The 15549-nt window shown below is 44.5% G+C and overlaps 1 protein-coding gene across 4 annotated transcripts in view; it reads right to left on the bottom strand.

The window, feature by feature from the left end:
* Positions 1-15549, bottom strand: part of LOC119969650 (translocating chain-associated membrane protein 1-like 1) — a 109514-nt gene that overhangs the window by 74093 nt on the left and 19872 nt on the right. For 3 of the 4 annotated variants that reach the window (XR_005461437.1, XM_038803582.1, XM_038803583.1), the window contains exon 2: positions 255-318. The exons of the other annotated variant lie outside the window; for it this stretch is intronic. Coding sequence is in view for 2 of the 3 variants with exons in the window: in XM_038803582.1 (XP_038659510.1) it covers positions 255-318 (64 nt within the window). In the remaining variant the exon portion in view is untranslated. The remainder of the gene's footprint in view (positions 1-254; positions 319-15549) is intronic. 4 annotated transcript variants of the gene reach the window in all.

Genomic DNA, 15549 nt, shown 5'->3' with positions numbered 1-15549 from the left:
CTAAATTGCCCCTCAATTGGGAAAAAATGAATTGGGTACTCTAAATTTATAAAAAAAACACTTTAAAAAAAATTCTTTGAATGGTTTGATTTATTTTCTAGTCCTTACCGGTTACAGTTTCATCCAGTAAAGTTCACTAACGTAATAGTTGCTGCTGATTACTTCTGAATTTCGCCATTTTGAGATATAGAAAACAAATCCAAACGTATTTGGTCTCCCTACACTCAGTTTAACACTAAATGACTTTCTCTTACCTATATTGATGTATGTAACATTGTACTGTACGGTGATGAACATGATGGCAAACTTGGCTGTGACCTGTAGGCAAATGCAAATAGTTTAGATGCCACCCAATCTTCGAGCATTCAAAACGAAACATATAATAGAACAATGAAACCGAAGGACTCCACAACATATTTTTCATTTTGTGTTCCAAAGCCAACCTCAGTAACAAACATATGGATTAGTAACAAACTAATGGAGTTCTTATTTTCAAGTGCCCACATTTGCCTCTTCATATACATACACAGAAAGAAACTCTCCAAATGATTCAGAGTCTATTCAGTAAGCAGCGAAGCAAAAATAATATTCAGCCAAGAAGAAAGAGAGAAAAAAAAAAGAGGTCTTCAAAAAGGAGATAAATTCAAGGTTTAGCTCAGTTGGCCGCCGGACAGTTTTTAAGATTATGGTTGAGGAACTTTGGAAATCTTACATTTCTTTGTTTGATTTGGGCAGAAACGTTCCTCCTATATTTCCTTGGTTACATTTTCAGTCCTGAATCATGTTCCAGTTCAGTTACATTGCCAGTCTACGGAACAGGAATGGGCACATTCTGGGTATTTCCTCCAATAGTTAAATTACATATTGTAATAAGTCCACAGAGGCAGAAGTCCCTTCACCAGAGTCCCTTTTATTAACAAAACCAACAGCAGTACAACCATGTGCATTCAGCTTGCTATCTACACTGGGAGTGCAGAGGGTCTGACACACCCTGTTATATACACAGAAGAGGTTCCCTGATTGGCCAATCGCAAAGGCCTAGTCTAAGTTATTACACATACTGAACCTGCTTTCAGTTCACAGGTGCAGACAAAGATAAAACAAATCAACTGCATTTAGTTTTGCAAACAACAAAGGATGAGAGACAATTAATTTCAGGTATTTAAGAATAGTTTTTAGAATAAAAATGACAGCTATTTAGAAAGGCCATGTACTATGGTGAGACCGCTGAATTGCATTGGGTGCAATATACATATAATTTTGAGTATTTTATACATATTTTCAAAAATAGCTGATTCACCACTTTTGAGGACTGGATTGATTACTGGCAGACCATATGGAGGCATTACACAGTAGACAAATTTTTGCATCACATGTTTTCCTTTGTGGAGGCATCTGGATCAGAAAGTGAGGAAAGGAAAGCCTGGGAGAAAATGACAGGAGAAAGATATAGGTAACGAGGGTTGAAGCCTACCACAACTAACACTAGCCAACTCATTTTTCAGTCAGGAATGTGAGGGTCGATCTGCAAAGGTGATTTCTGAAAGAAAGAAAGAAATTGGGCTGACACTATGTGATTAGAAGAATGGAGGCGGCGGTAGGTTTTCAAATCAATAGAGTATTAGAACGAATTTTGAAACACATGGTGACCATTAAGGTGGAGTGGATTCAGCCAGGACCAATTGGCAGCAACATCACGGTACCAAGAATAGATAGAATACAAGTGTAGAGAGAGTGTGGGTAGCAAGCATAGGTGGAAAGATTTGGCATGACAAAAGGATTTGGATGACGTTTTGGCTTCAAAAGTAAGCAGCGAAGACGCAAAGCAAACTAAAATCATTCACTTGAGATGGAGCACGTGTAGAAAAATGCAAATCTTTCTGACTCCTACATATATTAAGGGTTTAATTACTGCTAGGTCAAAGAAACATACAGTCTGAAAGCATTGTGGGAACATCACCACCACAAGGTCTGCAGAAATGCAAGGAGACAGCAACCTACCGATACTTTTCAACAGCAACTAGGAACTGGCAATAAATGTATTACAATCCTGGACCCAGACTCCACAGTGGCTTGGATACTTAATTTTATATGGCTGTGAGGAAACAATACCTCGCTCCAGAAGTAATTTCATGAAGAAATAGGAATATGGAGGAAAGGATTTCTCGTTCCAGAAGTGATTTCATGAAGAAATAGGGATATGGCATATTAAAACAAACTTTATTACTAACAGTATTAAAATATCTTTAACATCACACCAGAAAATGCCTAACAATTATCCCTTAAACAATGCTAATCAATGTGGTGAATACAGTGACCCTTGACTGCTATCCACGCAAACAAAAATAAATCTCGGCTCTCGATCCACTGTTAAGATACAGTTAGGCGTCAGGAATACCTGCTTTACAGTGATGTTCTTTGAGGAAGAGATATTTTTATATTGCTTTAAAGAAAAGATCTGGACCCTGTCAGAACCATGTAGAAACCATGGCTGTATTTCTTCTGAAGCTGCTTCAGCTCGTTTCAGCTCACCTTCTAAAGACATTATTCAGAACTGTTTGGGGGAAAAACTGCTAATCTAACTACAAACATATTATTTAACGGAACTGAAATGCTGGACTTCTGCTCACATCTCCAATCCAACACACAACTAACACTGCTTTTCTGCAAAATGCCTGATATCGTGGCTCCTCCCAGTATTTACATAGTCTTACCAAGATAAAATCTTGGTAATTGGAAAGGCCACGCCATCAGGCTTTATCAAGATGTTGGTGTGGAGCTGGCATGGAATCGGGCGGCATTTAACAAGGCCGAATCCATCCTATATAAAAGAGTGGGGTTCAATTTGGGGTGGTGTAATAGAGGGAGTGGATTCTTTTGTGAAAAAAAATAAGCCGGGTGCGAGTTGATTGAGGTTTCTGGGTATTGGCGGTGGGCATGTGGATCTGGGGAGGGAGTTGTTGGGGTGCCTTGTACATGTTTGCATTTCTGTTTTTCTTTGTTCTTGTGTGGGATAAGTGTTTTGAAAATTGGATTTGGATGGGGGCGTTATAGTTATGGGTGCTTTTGTTCTTCATGCTATAACGGTTATGGGAAATATATAGCTCCTGTTAAGAGTGTGATGTTTTACAGGTTTTTTTTACACTGTGTCGTTTTACGGTTAGTCTTTTTCTTCATATTTGGGCAGGGGCCGCCCTGTTAGCCGAAGAGTTAGCTAAATGGGAGCTGAGCATGGGGGTAGCAGCTCATTATATTAGTTGAGTTTTAGATAATGAGCTTAGTGTTTTCATTCTGTTTGTGATTAGGGTTAGAAGTAGGGTTTAGTGGTTTTTGTTCCCTTTACTGTTATTTGTATGTACATTTGTGTGTGGTATAGTTTCGGGATGGGGAGGTTGGGTGCAGAAATAGTTTGCTCTTTTTGCTAACGGTGACTACAGATTTTCTTTGTTTTGTCTTGGTGGGTTTGACAGCAATCTTGGGTGAGCCTGCTGAGTACCTGTTGTATGACCCCCTTGGAGGAAGGAGGGGCGGGGGGGAAAGAAAAAGAATTTCTTACAAAGCACACATGGAAAGGACTGCGAGAATGAAGCATCGGAGGCTGGTGGACTTTGCCCTCGAGGTGGACCATCAGTACTCGTATGCCCCTACCCCCGGTGATGCTTGGGACGCAATTTGAATTAAGATCAACAGCTACGGCGGCGAGCCACTTGCGACGTTTGAGGGCACAGTTTATGAACACAGGGAGAAGGCTAGTCACCTTTTAGCTCTTCCCGGGAGATTGTGTGGGTAAAGGACTGGAGTGGCAATTTGGTTTCTGCTCCATCCAAGGTCAAATCAGCTTTTGAAGCATTCCATCGGGATCTCTGTCGGGATCTCTGTCGGGATCCCCCCCCCCCCACTGGCAGAGAGGCGGAAGGAGTAGTTGGAATTCCCGTTGGGTCCGGAGTAAATTATGAAAAGCATTGGGTTGGTGTAGACAGGCAAAACTCCCAACCCTGATGAATTCCACATAGACTTCTAAAAGAAGTTCGAGCTGATCCCTTCAATATTAGTTTTGTTCAAGGCCTCCATTTCCCTGATCCAGAAAAGGACAAAGACCCTATGGAACGTGGGTCATTTCGACCCATATCGCTTCGGAATGCTAAATTACTTGCAAAAGTGCAGGTACAGCGGTTGGAGCTCTCCCTCCCAAAGGTGATCGCGGAGACCAGACAGGCTTTGTCAAGGTCGGCAATTGTTAGCCAATATACATCAGCTGTTAAATATTGTCCTTTTCCTTTTGTCCTTTTCATTGTCTCCTCACTTTTCTCCCCAAATCCTTTTTTGCCAGAGTTAACAAATCAGTGTCCTCTTTTATTTGGGTGGGCAAGACCTCAAGGATCTAGAGGCTGCTCCTCCGGAGAGATAGACCGTTAGGTAGTTAGCTTTATCCAATTTGTTATTTTATTATTGGGCTGCTAATATTGAGAAAGTGCTGGGGTGGCTAAGTGACCCGAGTCCTGTATGGGGGCAAATGGAGGAGAGTTCTTGTAGGGCTCTAGTCTGGGGGCTTTAGTAATTGTGCCGTTTCTGTTCTCTCCTGCAAGAGTGGTGTCCACTCTGGGAATCTGGAAGCAGTTCAGACAGCATTTTTAATTTAGCTCCATGTCATTGTTGGCTCCTATCTGCAATAATCATCTTTGTGCCAGTGGGTTTAGACTTGGCATTTAGGTGATAGGAGGGGAAAAGTTTGTAGAAGGTTGGGGACCTGTTGGTTGAGGAAAGGTTTGCCAGCTTTGGGGATCCTTGGGGACCAATTTGTTCAGATATTTCCAGCTCTGCGATTTTTTTGCTGATGGTTTTTCCTTCTTTTCCCTTGGCACTGCCATCCTCCCTGTTGGAGAGGATTTTACTTTTGGCCAGGTCTTGCAGGGGGAGTATTTTGGGTTTTACAGTCAGATCCTATTAGCGGAGTCGGCTCCGTTGAATGACTTGATGGTGAAATGACTTGAAGGTGAAATGGGTCCTATTCTGGATGAGAAGAGGTGAAGCAAGTTTCTTTGCATGGTCAACTCCACGTCCTCCTGTGCTCAGCTTAGTTTGATCCATTTCCAGGTGGTGCACAGGGCTCACCTGATCAACATGAGGATGAATGTTTCTTTTGGGGGTTAGACAACATGTATGAATGGTGCACTTGGGGGCCATGCACATTATGTTCTAGTTGTATCCCAAGTTATTAAGCTTTTGGATCTCCTTCTTCAGCACCATGTCAGAGATTTTTAATGTTGAACTAGAGCCTGTTCGCTGGTGGCCATTTTTGGGGTATCGCAGTTAGGCGTTCTCGCCTTTGCCTCATTAACAGCCCAGAGGCAGATTCTCCTTGGGTGGAGGTCTCTTATTCTGCCCAACGCCTCGGCCTGGTTGGGTGACCTCATGAGGTTCCTACATTTGGAGATGGTCAGGTACACCATTAGGGGGTCAATAGCAGGGTTCTATCTGAGGTCGCAGCCGTTCATTTTCTTTTCTTTTTTAAAAGAAAGAGTTAGTCACCGTCAGTTAAGGCAGTATTCTTCAAAGTCGGTGGCGCGACCCGCAGGTGGGTCGCGGGCGGGTGTCGGGAGGGTAGCGGAGCCGTTGTCCGCGGCGCTCCCGATCGCACAAATCCCCGCACAGCAGCCGGCTTTTCATAAGGCTAGCTGCAAGCGGCCACGACCATGTTAAAAAATTTGGCCGCATTGCGCATGCGGGCATGATGATCAGTGCATGCGCATTCCGTGAACGTGTAAAAAAAATTCGGCCGCATTGCGCACGCGCGTCGATAATCAGGCACGCACGCGCAGTGCAGCCGCTATTTTTTTTTTTTTTTTTACAGTTGCAGCTTTTTGTTTCAGAAGTTCAGTAGTGGCTTTTATTCATTTGATTTTTTTTTCATTTATTTTATTCAATTTATTTTTTTTACACATTCAGAGGGGGGGGGGGGTTTATTTGATAAAACTTTACAGGAAAAAAATTCAGAACTTTGGACAGATGGAGACTCAATACTTTCCGACACCGGATGGCTTCACCTTCATCCAACAGGTTCTATTGGAGGAGCGTGTACGAGGGCCAAAGGGACCCAAAACCATTTCCTCCATTTTTGGCAGCAGCAAACAAGGTAAGAGAAAATGGTCGGTTGCGCAGTTCGGCCGGCATGGGTCGTAAAGGTCGGCCAGCGTGGGTCAAGAAGGTCGGCCGGTTGGCAAAAACGGGTCCCCGGAAAAAAAGTTTGAAGAACACTGAGTTAAGGGGGTTTTTAGTTGTGTTGAGGGGGTGGGGGTTAAGATTGGATGTGTTCTTGATTGTATTCTTGTTACATTGTAACTTGAAGCATCTGTTTTATATTATTTTGTTATAATGAAAAGGTTTTCTATAAAAATATATGTATATTTTTAAAATTGTCCGGAGGAAGTTACGTTTTCTGGGCAATTGCCAGGTAATCCCTTGCTGGGAACCTCAAAGAGGGATTCCCACCATGTCATGGGGTACCCCCTAAATGAGACGCTGGGGAACCCAGAAGTTATGGGCCATTATGAAGAACACTGCACTATTGAGGTTCAGAAGAACTATGGCTGATTTCCCCCCCCCCCCCCCCCCCCCCCCCCCCACTGTAACTCGTAACACTGCAGTTGCTGTCCCATTTAAGACAGAGTTAAACATGGGACCAATAACCTTGTAACTAACAACTGTATCAAGTCACATGGGGAACTATAACAAACCGTTTAAAATTTATCTTCAAGTGCTCAGGGGAGGAAAGAAAATTTACAAGAGGAACAATAAAAGTATTGCAAGAACATATTAGTTTCAGAGAATTGTGAGGGGAGGGGTTTATAGCACTAGGAGAAATAGCAGAAAAATAGTCTACAGCCAGGCTACAAATATAAAATAAAACTGCAAATGGTGTAAATTTGAAATTTAAAACTACAGAAAAGTTGACAATACACCAAGTCAGTCGTCAACCATAAAAGATAAGCTCATGTTTCAGTGCAAATATATGTTTGCGTTTTACACGACATACTCGCGTTCAGCATCACTGGTCACTCCTGTAAGTTAACCTCTCATTCTCTTCAAACTGGAGTGTCTTTACTGCCTGATATCTGGAGTAATTATAGCATTACCAAGGAGTCAAAGAGGAAGCATACTTTGGCTTGCTGGTATGCGGCACACGCTACCTGGAGATTATCATCTGCTGGCTGCAGAATTTAACACTTAGGAATTCCAGGCACAAATTAACATCAAATGCAATGCCACCTCCATATTTTAGAGATATTCAAATCCAACTGTCACAGAATTACTTCAGTAATTAAGTATTTGAATTATTTTTCATTGAAGATATGTTTGAACACCCATCCCTGGGACATCAACAAATGTAGTTCTCTTTCATCATTAATGAAGCATCAAACCTATCCAAGGTTCTAGCAACAATCTAACATTAATGGTTGAGTCATGCATATAAGCTTCAATTTTGCTGACTCTATTCAGTCATTCTATTCATATTTCAAATTGACAAAGTACCTACAGCTCTTGGGGTAAATCCCACATTCCCACTATTGTGTGTGGAAAATATGCTTCTCTACTTCACCCTTGAATTGCCCAATTCCAATTTTTAGATTACAGCTCCTAGATTACAAAACTAGAGGAAACAGCTTATATATATATATTCACATAATCAAATATCTTGGTCATTTTAAACACCTCAAAGCAAATCATTGGTCAACTATCTAAACTCAAGGGAATTAGAGTTAAGATTGTGCAGTCTATCCATAGAACGTATTGCCCTAAACTCAGGTATAATTCTGGAAAATCTACTCTACATTCCTTCGAAAGCAAATTTACCTTACCCAGATGCTCTTGCTAGAATTGAACTCTGCTCAAGATAGGGTACAATGGAAACATAACTCACCACTGTATTTCAGCCCTATTGTGATAACGGCCAATGTTCCAATAGCCTTTTTCATTACTTTTTATACCTAGCAAATGAGAAAACTGGTCTCATTCTTTTAACCACCAGGTATCCACACATTTAGACTACAGTATCATCTCATAGAAATGAACATATAAGAGTTTACATCAGAAAGTTGCCCACTGAGGAAATACACTACAAAGATCCCAAATACAGATTCAGACTGTTAAACAGAATGTTTACTTCAAAAACTTGAAAACAACTGCGTCCAAGTACTTTTTTTTGTTATTCATTATATTCAAACCCGCATGTGCTTCTCCATTGCTAATTCACAATAGTGAAGGAACCACAATGTATCACAGTTGTGGAAACCTGCATATCCTTTACACGTAAAAGATCAAAACAGTAATGCAGAGGAAAAATGTGCAGGCTCCTCCAAAAGCTAGCCTACAATATCCTGTGGCGATTTCTCTATGAAGCTAGCCCTGTTGGAATCATTCTAATGAAAAAGACACAGCACTGATGACTAGCAGAATCAGAATGTCAGCCAACACACAAAACAAGGTTACCAGGATCCAATAGCTCTCTCTTTACAGGAGGAAAATAGTATAGTACTTTAATAGGATCCTTGATCGTATCAAAAGTAAAGCCACCAAAGAAAATGAAAGGGATTATACTCAGATTAATGCTCCAACATTTATACAGTGGAGCTTTTTGAAACTGATAAGAAGCAGAATAGCACATTTGACCTTCGACTGCAAGAAAATGTGTAAAAGGACCAACTTTGGTGGAAATGTAGGTATAACCTGTGCTATGAAAGTTATTGTAGATAACTTGGACTTTTACCAATACTAGAATATCTACGATAATTGCAAAAAAGAAGTCTTTCATGCCCATAGCTTAAGAAATGTTTCATAAGCTTGTAATGTAGCAACTTTGACAGTACCTTGAATTTAATGGGTACTCTTAACATGCCAAGATCTTTTTTTTTTTTAAAAGGACTGTGTAGCAAGTGCTAAGTGACAAAATTACCAGAGAGATCAGCTCCTTCCTTCAATCAGTGACAAATATAGAAATTTGAACTGGTAGATGCAAGTATAGATTCCGTGCAGGTCTTTAAATTTAAAATAAGTACTCAAGAGATACTCGATTCAGTCTGAAGTCACACACCCTTTTGATTCAAGAGTGATCTGAAAGGCGAGCCAGTGGTTCGCAAACCTTTTTGATTACAAGATCCCACTTCAATTGGATTAATGATGAACCCCCAATATGAATTATACTATGATAAATGCATTATACATTTACATTTCTGAATGTTTTATTAAAGGAATTCACATGAAATCCACAATAGTGAACATTGATCTATTTGATGTGAAAACATTTCACTTTCCTTCAGCTGGAAGATAATCCTACAGGCTCAGCAGCAGATTTGTTGAATACTTCACCACACACCTCCCTCCTCTTCTTGGAATGTCTCTTATTGGGAATACTGGCACCATTTCAGATGTAACCCTGCATTGCCTATCTATTCACTATACAGCTGCTGAGTGTTTAGGTATTTTTCTTCCCTCCCACTCTGTCTGTCAGCCTGTCTATGTTGTAATACTGCTGACACACAACCTATAGTGTGGCATTTGTCATCGGGACACTGGCAATAAATGGAATGGTTAATAATGTGTGCCCAACCCTCTCCACTGCAGCAATAAGTCCCATTCAAGTTATTTTGCAGATCCCCTGGAAAATCTCAACTGGTGCCTGTGGGACCCCAGTTTTGAGAATCACTGAACTATAAAACTAGAATATCAGCAGGGATCTTAATCATATCATTGTTATCTTGGCTGCTTGATGACCCACTCTGTTCATACAAAAGAACAGAGCCATGTTATTGATAATAATAATCTTTATTGTCACAAGTAGGCTTACATTAACGCTGCAATGAAGTTACTGTGAAAAGCCCCTGGTCGCCACATTCCGGTTCCTTTGATATGCAACTAACCTCCTATTGACGGACAAAGAGACTCTGTAATGGGCTAATAGCTGGTCAGACAGGAGTGTCCCGAAGAACAATAGATCTGGGGCATCCTGTGTATTTCCACTAATGGGTGTGTGTGTGACGGGACAATGTAACTCGGGTAGGTATGGGCATATCCCTCTGACTCCATATAAACAGTTTTTCTCCCCTCAGTCTGTTTAACCGCTAAACTGTCCGCTACATCTCCATCTCATTTCTTCATCCAATTTCCTAATATCATCCTCATGTAACATTGGTTAAGATACTGATTGTCCTGCTCAGATACTCTATTTCAGTCAGTATTTTTTCGGTCACTTCCAGCAACATGCAACAGAAAATAGTCAAGTTTAAATGGGCAAGAGCACATCAATTTCATAGCAGATGCCACTGGATTCATTTCTACAGAAAATCATGGCCCATTATATATAGATTTTTTTGAAAAGCGTGATAGTTTAATCTTTGTATTCAGCCAATTCGATCTCGGTACTGTCATTTCTATCATTCTTCTGCTTAATTAAGTGGCACTACTGTGGATCTGAAACCCACCTGAACAGTTCAGCTGGAATCTGACATGATGATGCAGTGGCCTTCGAGAGTTAATCATACTAGTCACCGTTTGTACTTCAACTCTTTGATCCAGCTAAACAAATAATTGATTATCTTTCAACAAAAGATTACCCACATCACATCTGCAGTACATCCTCCACGTGAAGAAACAGATCTGTGCACTTACTGTTCTCCTAGTATTGTGTCAGATCATGGCAGTGCAAATAAAACCAGGAGTTATTTTTTTTGTGTATTATTTTAGGAGATGTGGAAATTACTGCCTCGGCCAGCATTTATGCCCCATCCCTAATTATCCTTGAGGCGGTGGCAATCTTGAACCTCTGCAATCCACATGGCATAGATACACCCACAGTGCTGTTAGGGAGGTAGTTCCAGGATTTTGACCCAGTTACAGTAAAGGAACAGCAATATCTATCTGGTATCAGGCCTGGATTTTAGGCCTGATAAAATTCGACACTTTAAATTAAAAATTGGCCATTTTAGGGACTTCCGGTGGCGGCTACGTGGGAGTGAGTTGCACATTTTGTGGCTTTCACTCCGGCTGGCTTTTTGGACCTGGTTTCCTGACTTTTCTGAACTTTTGAGCGCTAGAAAAGACGGGCACAAAGTTGCTGATTGAAGCGTATGGAGCTGTATGGAAACAAAGAAGAGCAGAAAGCAGCGAAAGCATGAAAAAGGGCAGAGACAAAGTGGTGTGGGAGCTGACCTGGGACCAAAGATGGCTGACGTATGGACTGCGGGCCAGACGATCCAAGCAGCGCTGGACAATATGCTGCAGGTCATAAAAGGAAGTTTTGAAGATATCAAACGGGATAACTTAGATCCGCTTCAGAAAGCGGTGGAGCAAGTGAACCAAAAGCTAGAGGCCCAGGACAAAAAGGTCAAGGAGCTGGAGCAAGCGGTGGAGGAACAGGCGGATACACAAACGATCGCTGCAATAGAGATAGATGGGTTGACGGAGCGGCAGAGAATGCTGCTTGACAGGTTTGAAGACCTGGAAACCAGCCCGCAGACAAAATCTGAGAGCTATTGGCCTCCTAGAGGGGGCCGAAGGTGCGGACGGCACGACGTTTGTGGCAAACCTGTTGCAGCGGCTGGTGGGGGCTAACTCCTTTCCGCGACTGCTGGAGCTGGATGGGGCACACAGAGTGCTGGTGAGGCAGCCACCCCCTCCCCCCTCCCCAACCAGTGGCGGTCAGGTTCCACAGGTTCTCAGACAATTATCATAGAATTTACAGTGCAGGAGGCCATTCGGCCCATCGAGTCTGCACCGGCTCCTGGAAAAAGCACCCTACCCAAGGTCAACACCCCACCCTATTCCCATAACCCAGTAACCCCACCCAACACTAAGGGCAATTTTGGACATCAAGGGCAATTTATCATGGCCAATGGAGTGTGGGAGGAAACTGGAACACCCGGAGGAAACCCACGCACACGCAAAGACCTAGCTTGGCTGGTGGTGAGAACGGCCCTCCCCTTCAGATCCTTCATGTACACCCGAAGGCTCAGCACCGTTGCACGCTGCCCTCAGAGTAGCTGCGAGGGAGATGAGACGGTCGCCCACCTCTTTGTGGAATGTGCCTTTGTAAAGAAGGTCTGGAGAGAGATGCAGTGGGACTTGCACACGGCTAAATCGCTGGCTTTGAAAGCAGACCAAGGCAGGCCAGCAGCATGGTTCAATTCCCGTACCAGCCTTCCCGAACAGGCGCCGGCATGTGGCAACTAGGGGCTTTTCACAGTAAGTTCATTTGAAGCCTACTTGTCACAATAGGCGATTTTCAATTTCATTTTATTTTTCATTTCACTTGTCAAGGTTCATCCCGAGCAGCAGGAGTGGGTCCTTCAGTGGGCAAAGAGTACAAAGAGCTGTACATGGAACAACAACGTCCTGCGCATCGATCAAGACCCGAGTCAGGAGGTGGCCAGGCGGCGAGCAGCCTTTAAAAGAATTAAAGAGATTTTGTTCAAAAAGCACGTGAAGTTTGGCCTACTTTTCCCAGCGCAGCTGTGGGTCACACACCAAAGCCTGCATTACTACTTTATGGACCCCGGTGAGGCGATGGAGTTCGCAAAGGATCAGGGCTGGTGCCGAACTGAGTGCCCACGGACCAAAGTCAGAGTCAGTATTATTGTTTGTGGGACTTCTAGTTTTCTTGGACTGACTTTCTATTCTTTGCTGCTTCACAGGTACTTGTAGATTCTGTTTTCCGTTTTTGCTGCCTATGGGTACAATGGGCGAGGGGGGGACTCTCTTTTGGGTTTTATTTTTGATTTTCTTTGTGTTTTTTTCTTTTTGGAGCTTCCAACGGGACAGAAATTTGGCCGGGAAGCAATGGGGTTTAAAGGTACTGGATGGAGGCGGGTTACGCGGGTACTGTGTTGCTGTGTGTTTTTATTACTAATGCGCAGAAAGGGGTGATCGGTATCACTCATCTGTTTACACAAATGGAACAGCATTACAGCGGGAGCGGTCTCGGGTCATTGTTGGATTACCCTGGTTTGTTGTTTGATCTCCTGTACTGCAGAGAGAGACTGCTCGAGCAGGACACATCAGGGGAATGGGCATGGATGGGTGGGGGCGGGATGAGCTCGGGGGAACAATGGGAGCAAGACAAGTGGGCGCCGGAGGGATGAGTCACCGGCTAGTGGGAAGCTAGTCAAGGGAGTCAGGTGGGGGGGGATGCATACAGCCAGTATATGGCAGGGGTCGGGTTACCGAGGAGTGTTGTTGCTAAAGAGGGGGGGTTATTCTGCTGACATGGGAGGGATCTAAAGTAGGTGACAGAGCGGAGGTCGGGGGTGGGAACTATCAGGAGGCGAACTGGAAGGGGTACCCTCCAATCAGGCTGATCACCTGGAATGTCAGGGGACTAAACGGGCCAGAACACACAGAGGGCACGTGTGTTTGCGCATTTGTGGGCTCTAAAGGCAGATGTAATCATGCTGCAGGGGATACATCTGAAAGTGACAGACCAGACCAGACTAAGGAAGGGCTGGATTAGCCAGGTCTTCCTCTCGGGCTTGGACTCTAACTCCAGGGGGGTGGCAATCATGGTCAATAAATGGGTTGAATTTGAGGTGGAGGGCACAATTGCAGACGGAGGGGGTAGATTTCTTATGGTCTGTGGTATGCTTGAGGGGGTGAGGGTCGTCCTGGTGAATGTATATGCTCTAAATTGGGACGACGCTGACTTCATGAAAAAGGGTGCTGGGGAAAATCCCAGTCTTAGATTCACCCAAGCTGATCATGGGTGGGGACTTCAACACGGTCCTCGATCCCGGACTAGACAGGCCATGCTCCAGAACGGGTAGACTCCCAGCGATAGCAAGGGAACTAAAGGGGTTCATGGAGCAGATGGGGGGGGGGGGGGCGCGTAGACCCATGGAGAGCCAGACGGCCGACGGGGAGGGAATATTCGTTCTACTCGCATGTTCATAAAGTATACTCTAGAATCCATTTTTTCATTATGAGCAGGGCCTGTGTAGGCGGGGTAAAAAGCACAGAGTACTCAGCGCTCACCATATCTCGGATCATGCCCCACACTGGGTTGACCTGCAGGTCTGCAAAGGGAGCTACCAGTGCCCGCAATGGAGGTTGGACATAGGATTGCTAGCGGAGGAGGGGGTGCGCGAGAGACTGCGGAAGTGCATGCAGGTTAATGACACAGAGGAAGTCTCAGCAGCGACGCTGTGGGAGGCGCTGAAGGCGGTGGTACGGGGAGAGCTGATTTCAATTTGGGCCCACAGAGCGGAAAGGGACAGACTGGTCAAGGAGATCCACCGGACAGACAGGGAATACGCAGAGGCCCCGAGGGAGGACCTATTTAGAGATAGACGGAGACTGCAGGCCGAGCTGGGAGTGTTGTCCACGAGAAAAGCAGTGGAACAACTCAGGAAGGCAAAGGGTGTGGTCTATGAGCATGGGGAGAAAGCTAGTAGAATGCTTGCGCAGCTACTCAGGAGGAAGGCGGCAGCCAGAGAAATAGGCAGGGTAGTGGACAATATGGGTGACCTGTCAGGACTCAACAAAGTGTTTCGGGAGTTTTACAGCAAGCTCTATACCTCAGTACCCCTTGGGGAGCCGGAGGAGATGAAGCGTTTCTTAGACGGACTGGCCTTCCCAAAAGGGCTAGGGGGCTGGTAGATGGACTGGGGGCCCCGATCAGAGCTGAGGAAATACGCGGGGGCTTGAAGGCCATGCAGTCGGGTAAATCCCCAGGGCCGGATGGATACCCAGTGGAGTTCTATAAAAAGTTCTTGGAGATAGTGGGGCCGGTGCTGACTAGGGTATTTAACGAGGCGAGGGACAGAGGGACTCTACCCCAGACGATGTCACAGGCTCCCATTTCGCTGATATTAAAACGGGATAAAGACCCAGAAGCGTGTGGGTCATACAGACAAATCTCCCTGATCAACGTCGACGCCAAGCTCCTGGCTAAGGTCTTGGAACTAAGAATTAAGGACTATGTCCCGGAGGTAATCGGGGAAGACCAAACAGGGTTTGTTAAAGGCAGACAGCTGGTAGCCAACTTAAGACGACTACTCAATGTGATCATGATGCCCCCGGAGGGCAGAGAGGTAGAGGCAGTGGTGGCAATGGATGCCGAGAAGGCCTTTGACCGGGTGGAGTGGGACTATTTGTGGGAGGTACTCGGACGGTTTGGGTTCGGGGAGGGCTTTGTTGACTGGGTTAGACTATTGTGTCAGGCCCCAAAAGCTAGCGTGAGGACAAATAGGGCAACATCAGAGTACTTTAGACTACACCGGGGGACACCCAGGGATGTCCACTCTCCCCGTTGCTGTTTGCACTGGCCATAGAACCTCTGGCGATTGCCCCGAGAGCTGCGATGGGGTGGAAGGGAATGATTAGGGGAGGGGTGGAGCACAGGGTATCGCTGTACGCGGACGACCTGCTCCTGTACGTAGTGGACCTGCTGGCTGGGGTGGACAGTATACTCGGAATATTGAGAGAATTTGGCAGATTTTCAGGGTACAAACTAAACATGACTAAGAGCGAGATGTTTGCAGCGCAGGCGAGGGGCCAGGAGAACAG

Source organism: Scyliorhinus canicula, chromosome 7 (genome assembly GCF_902713615.1).
Source record: "Scyliorhinus canicula chromosome 7, sScyCan1.1, whole genome shotgun sequence".
NCBI lineage: Eukaryota > Metazoa > Chordata > Chondrichthyes > Carcharhiniformes > Scyliorhinidae > Scyliorhinus > Scyliorhinus canicula.
This window is presented reverse-complemented; position numbering and strand designations above follow the sequence as displayed.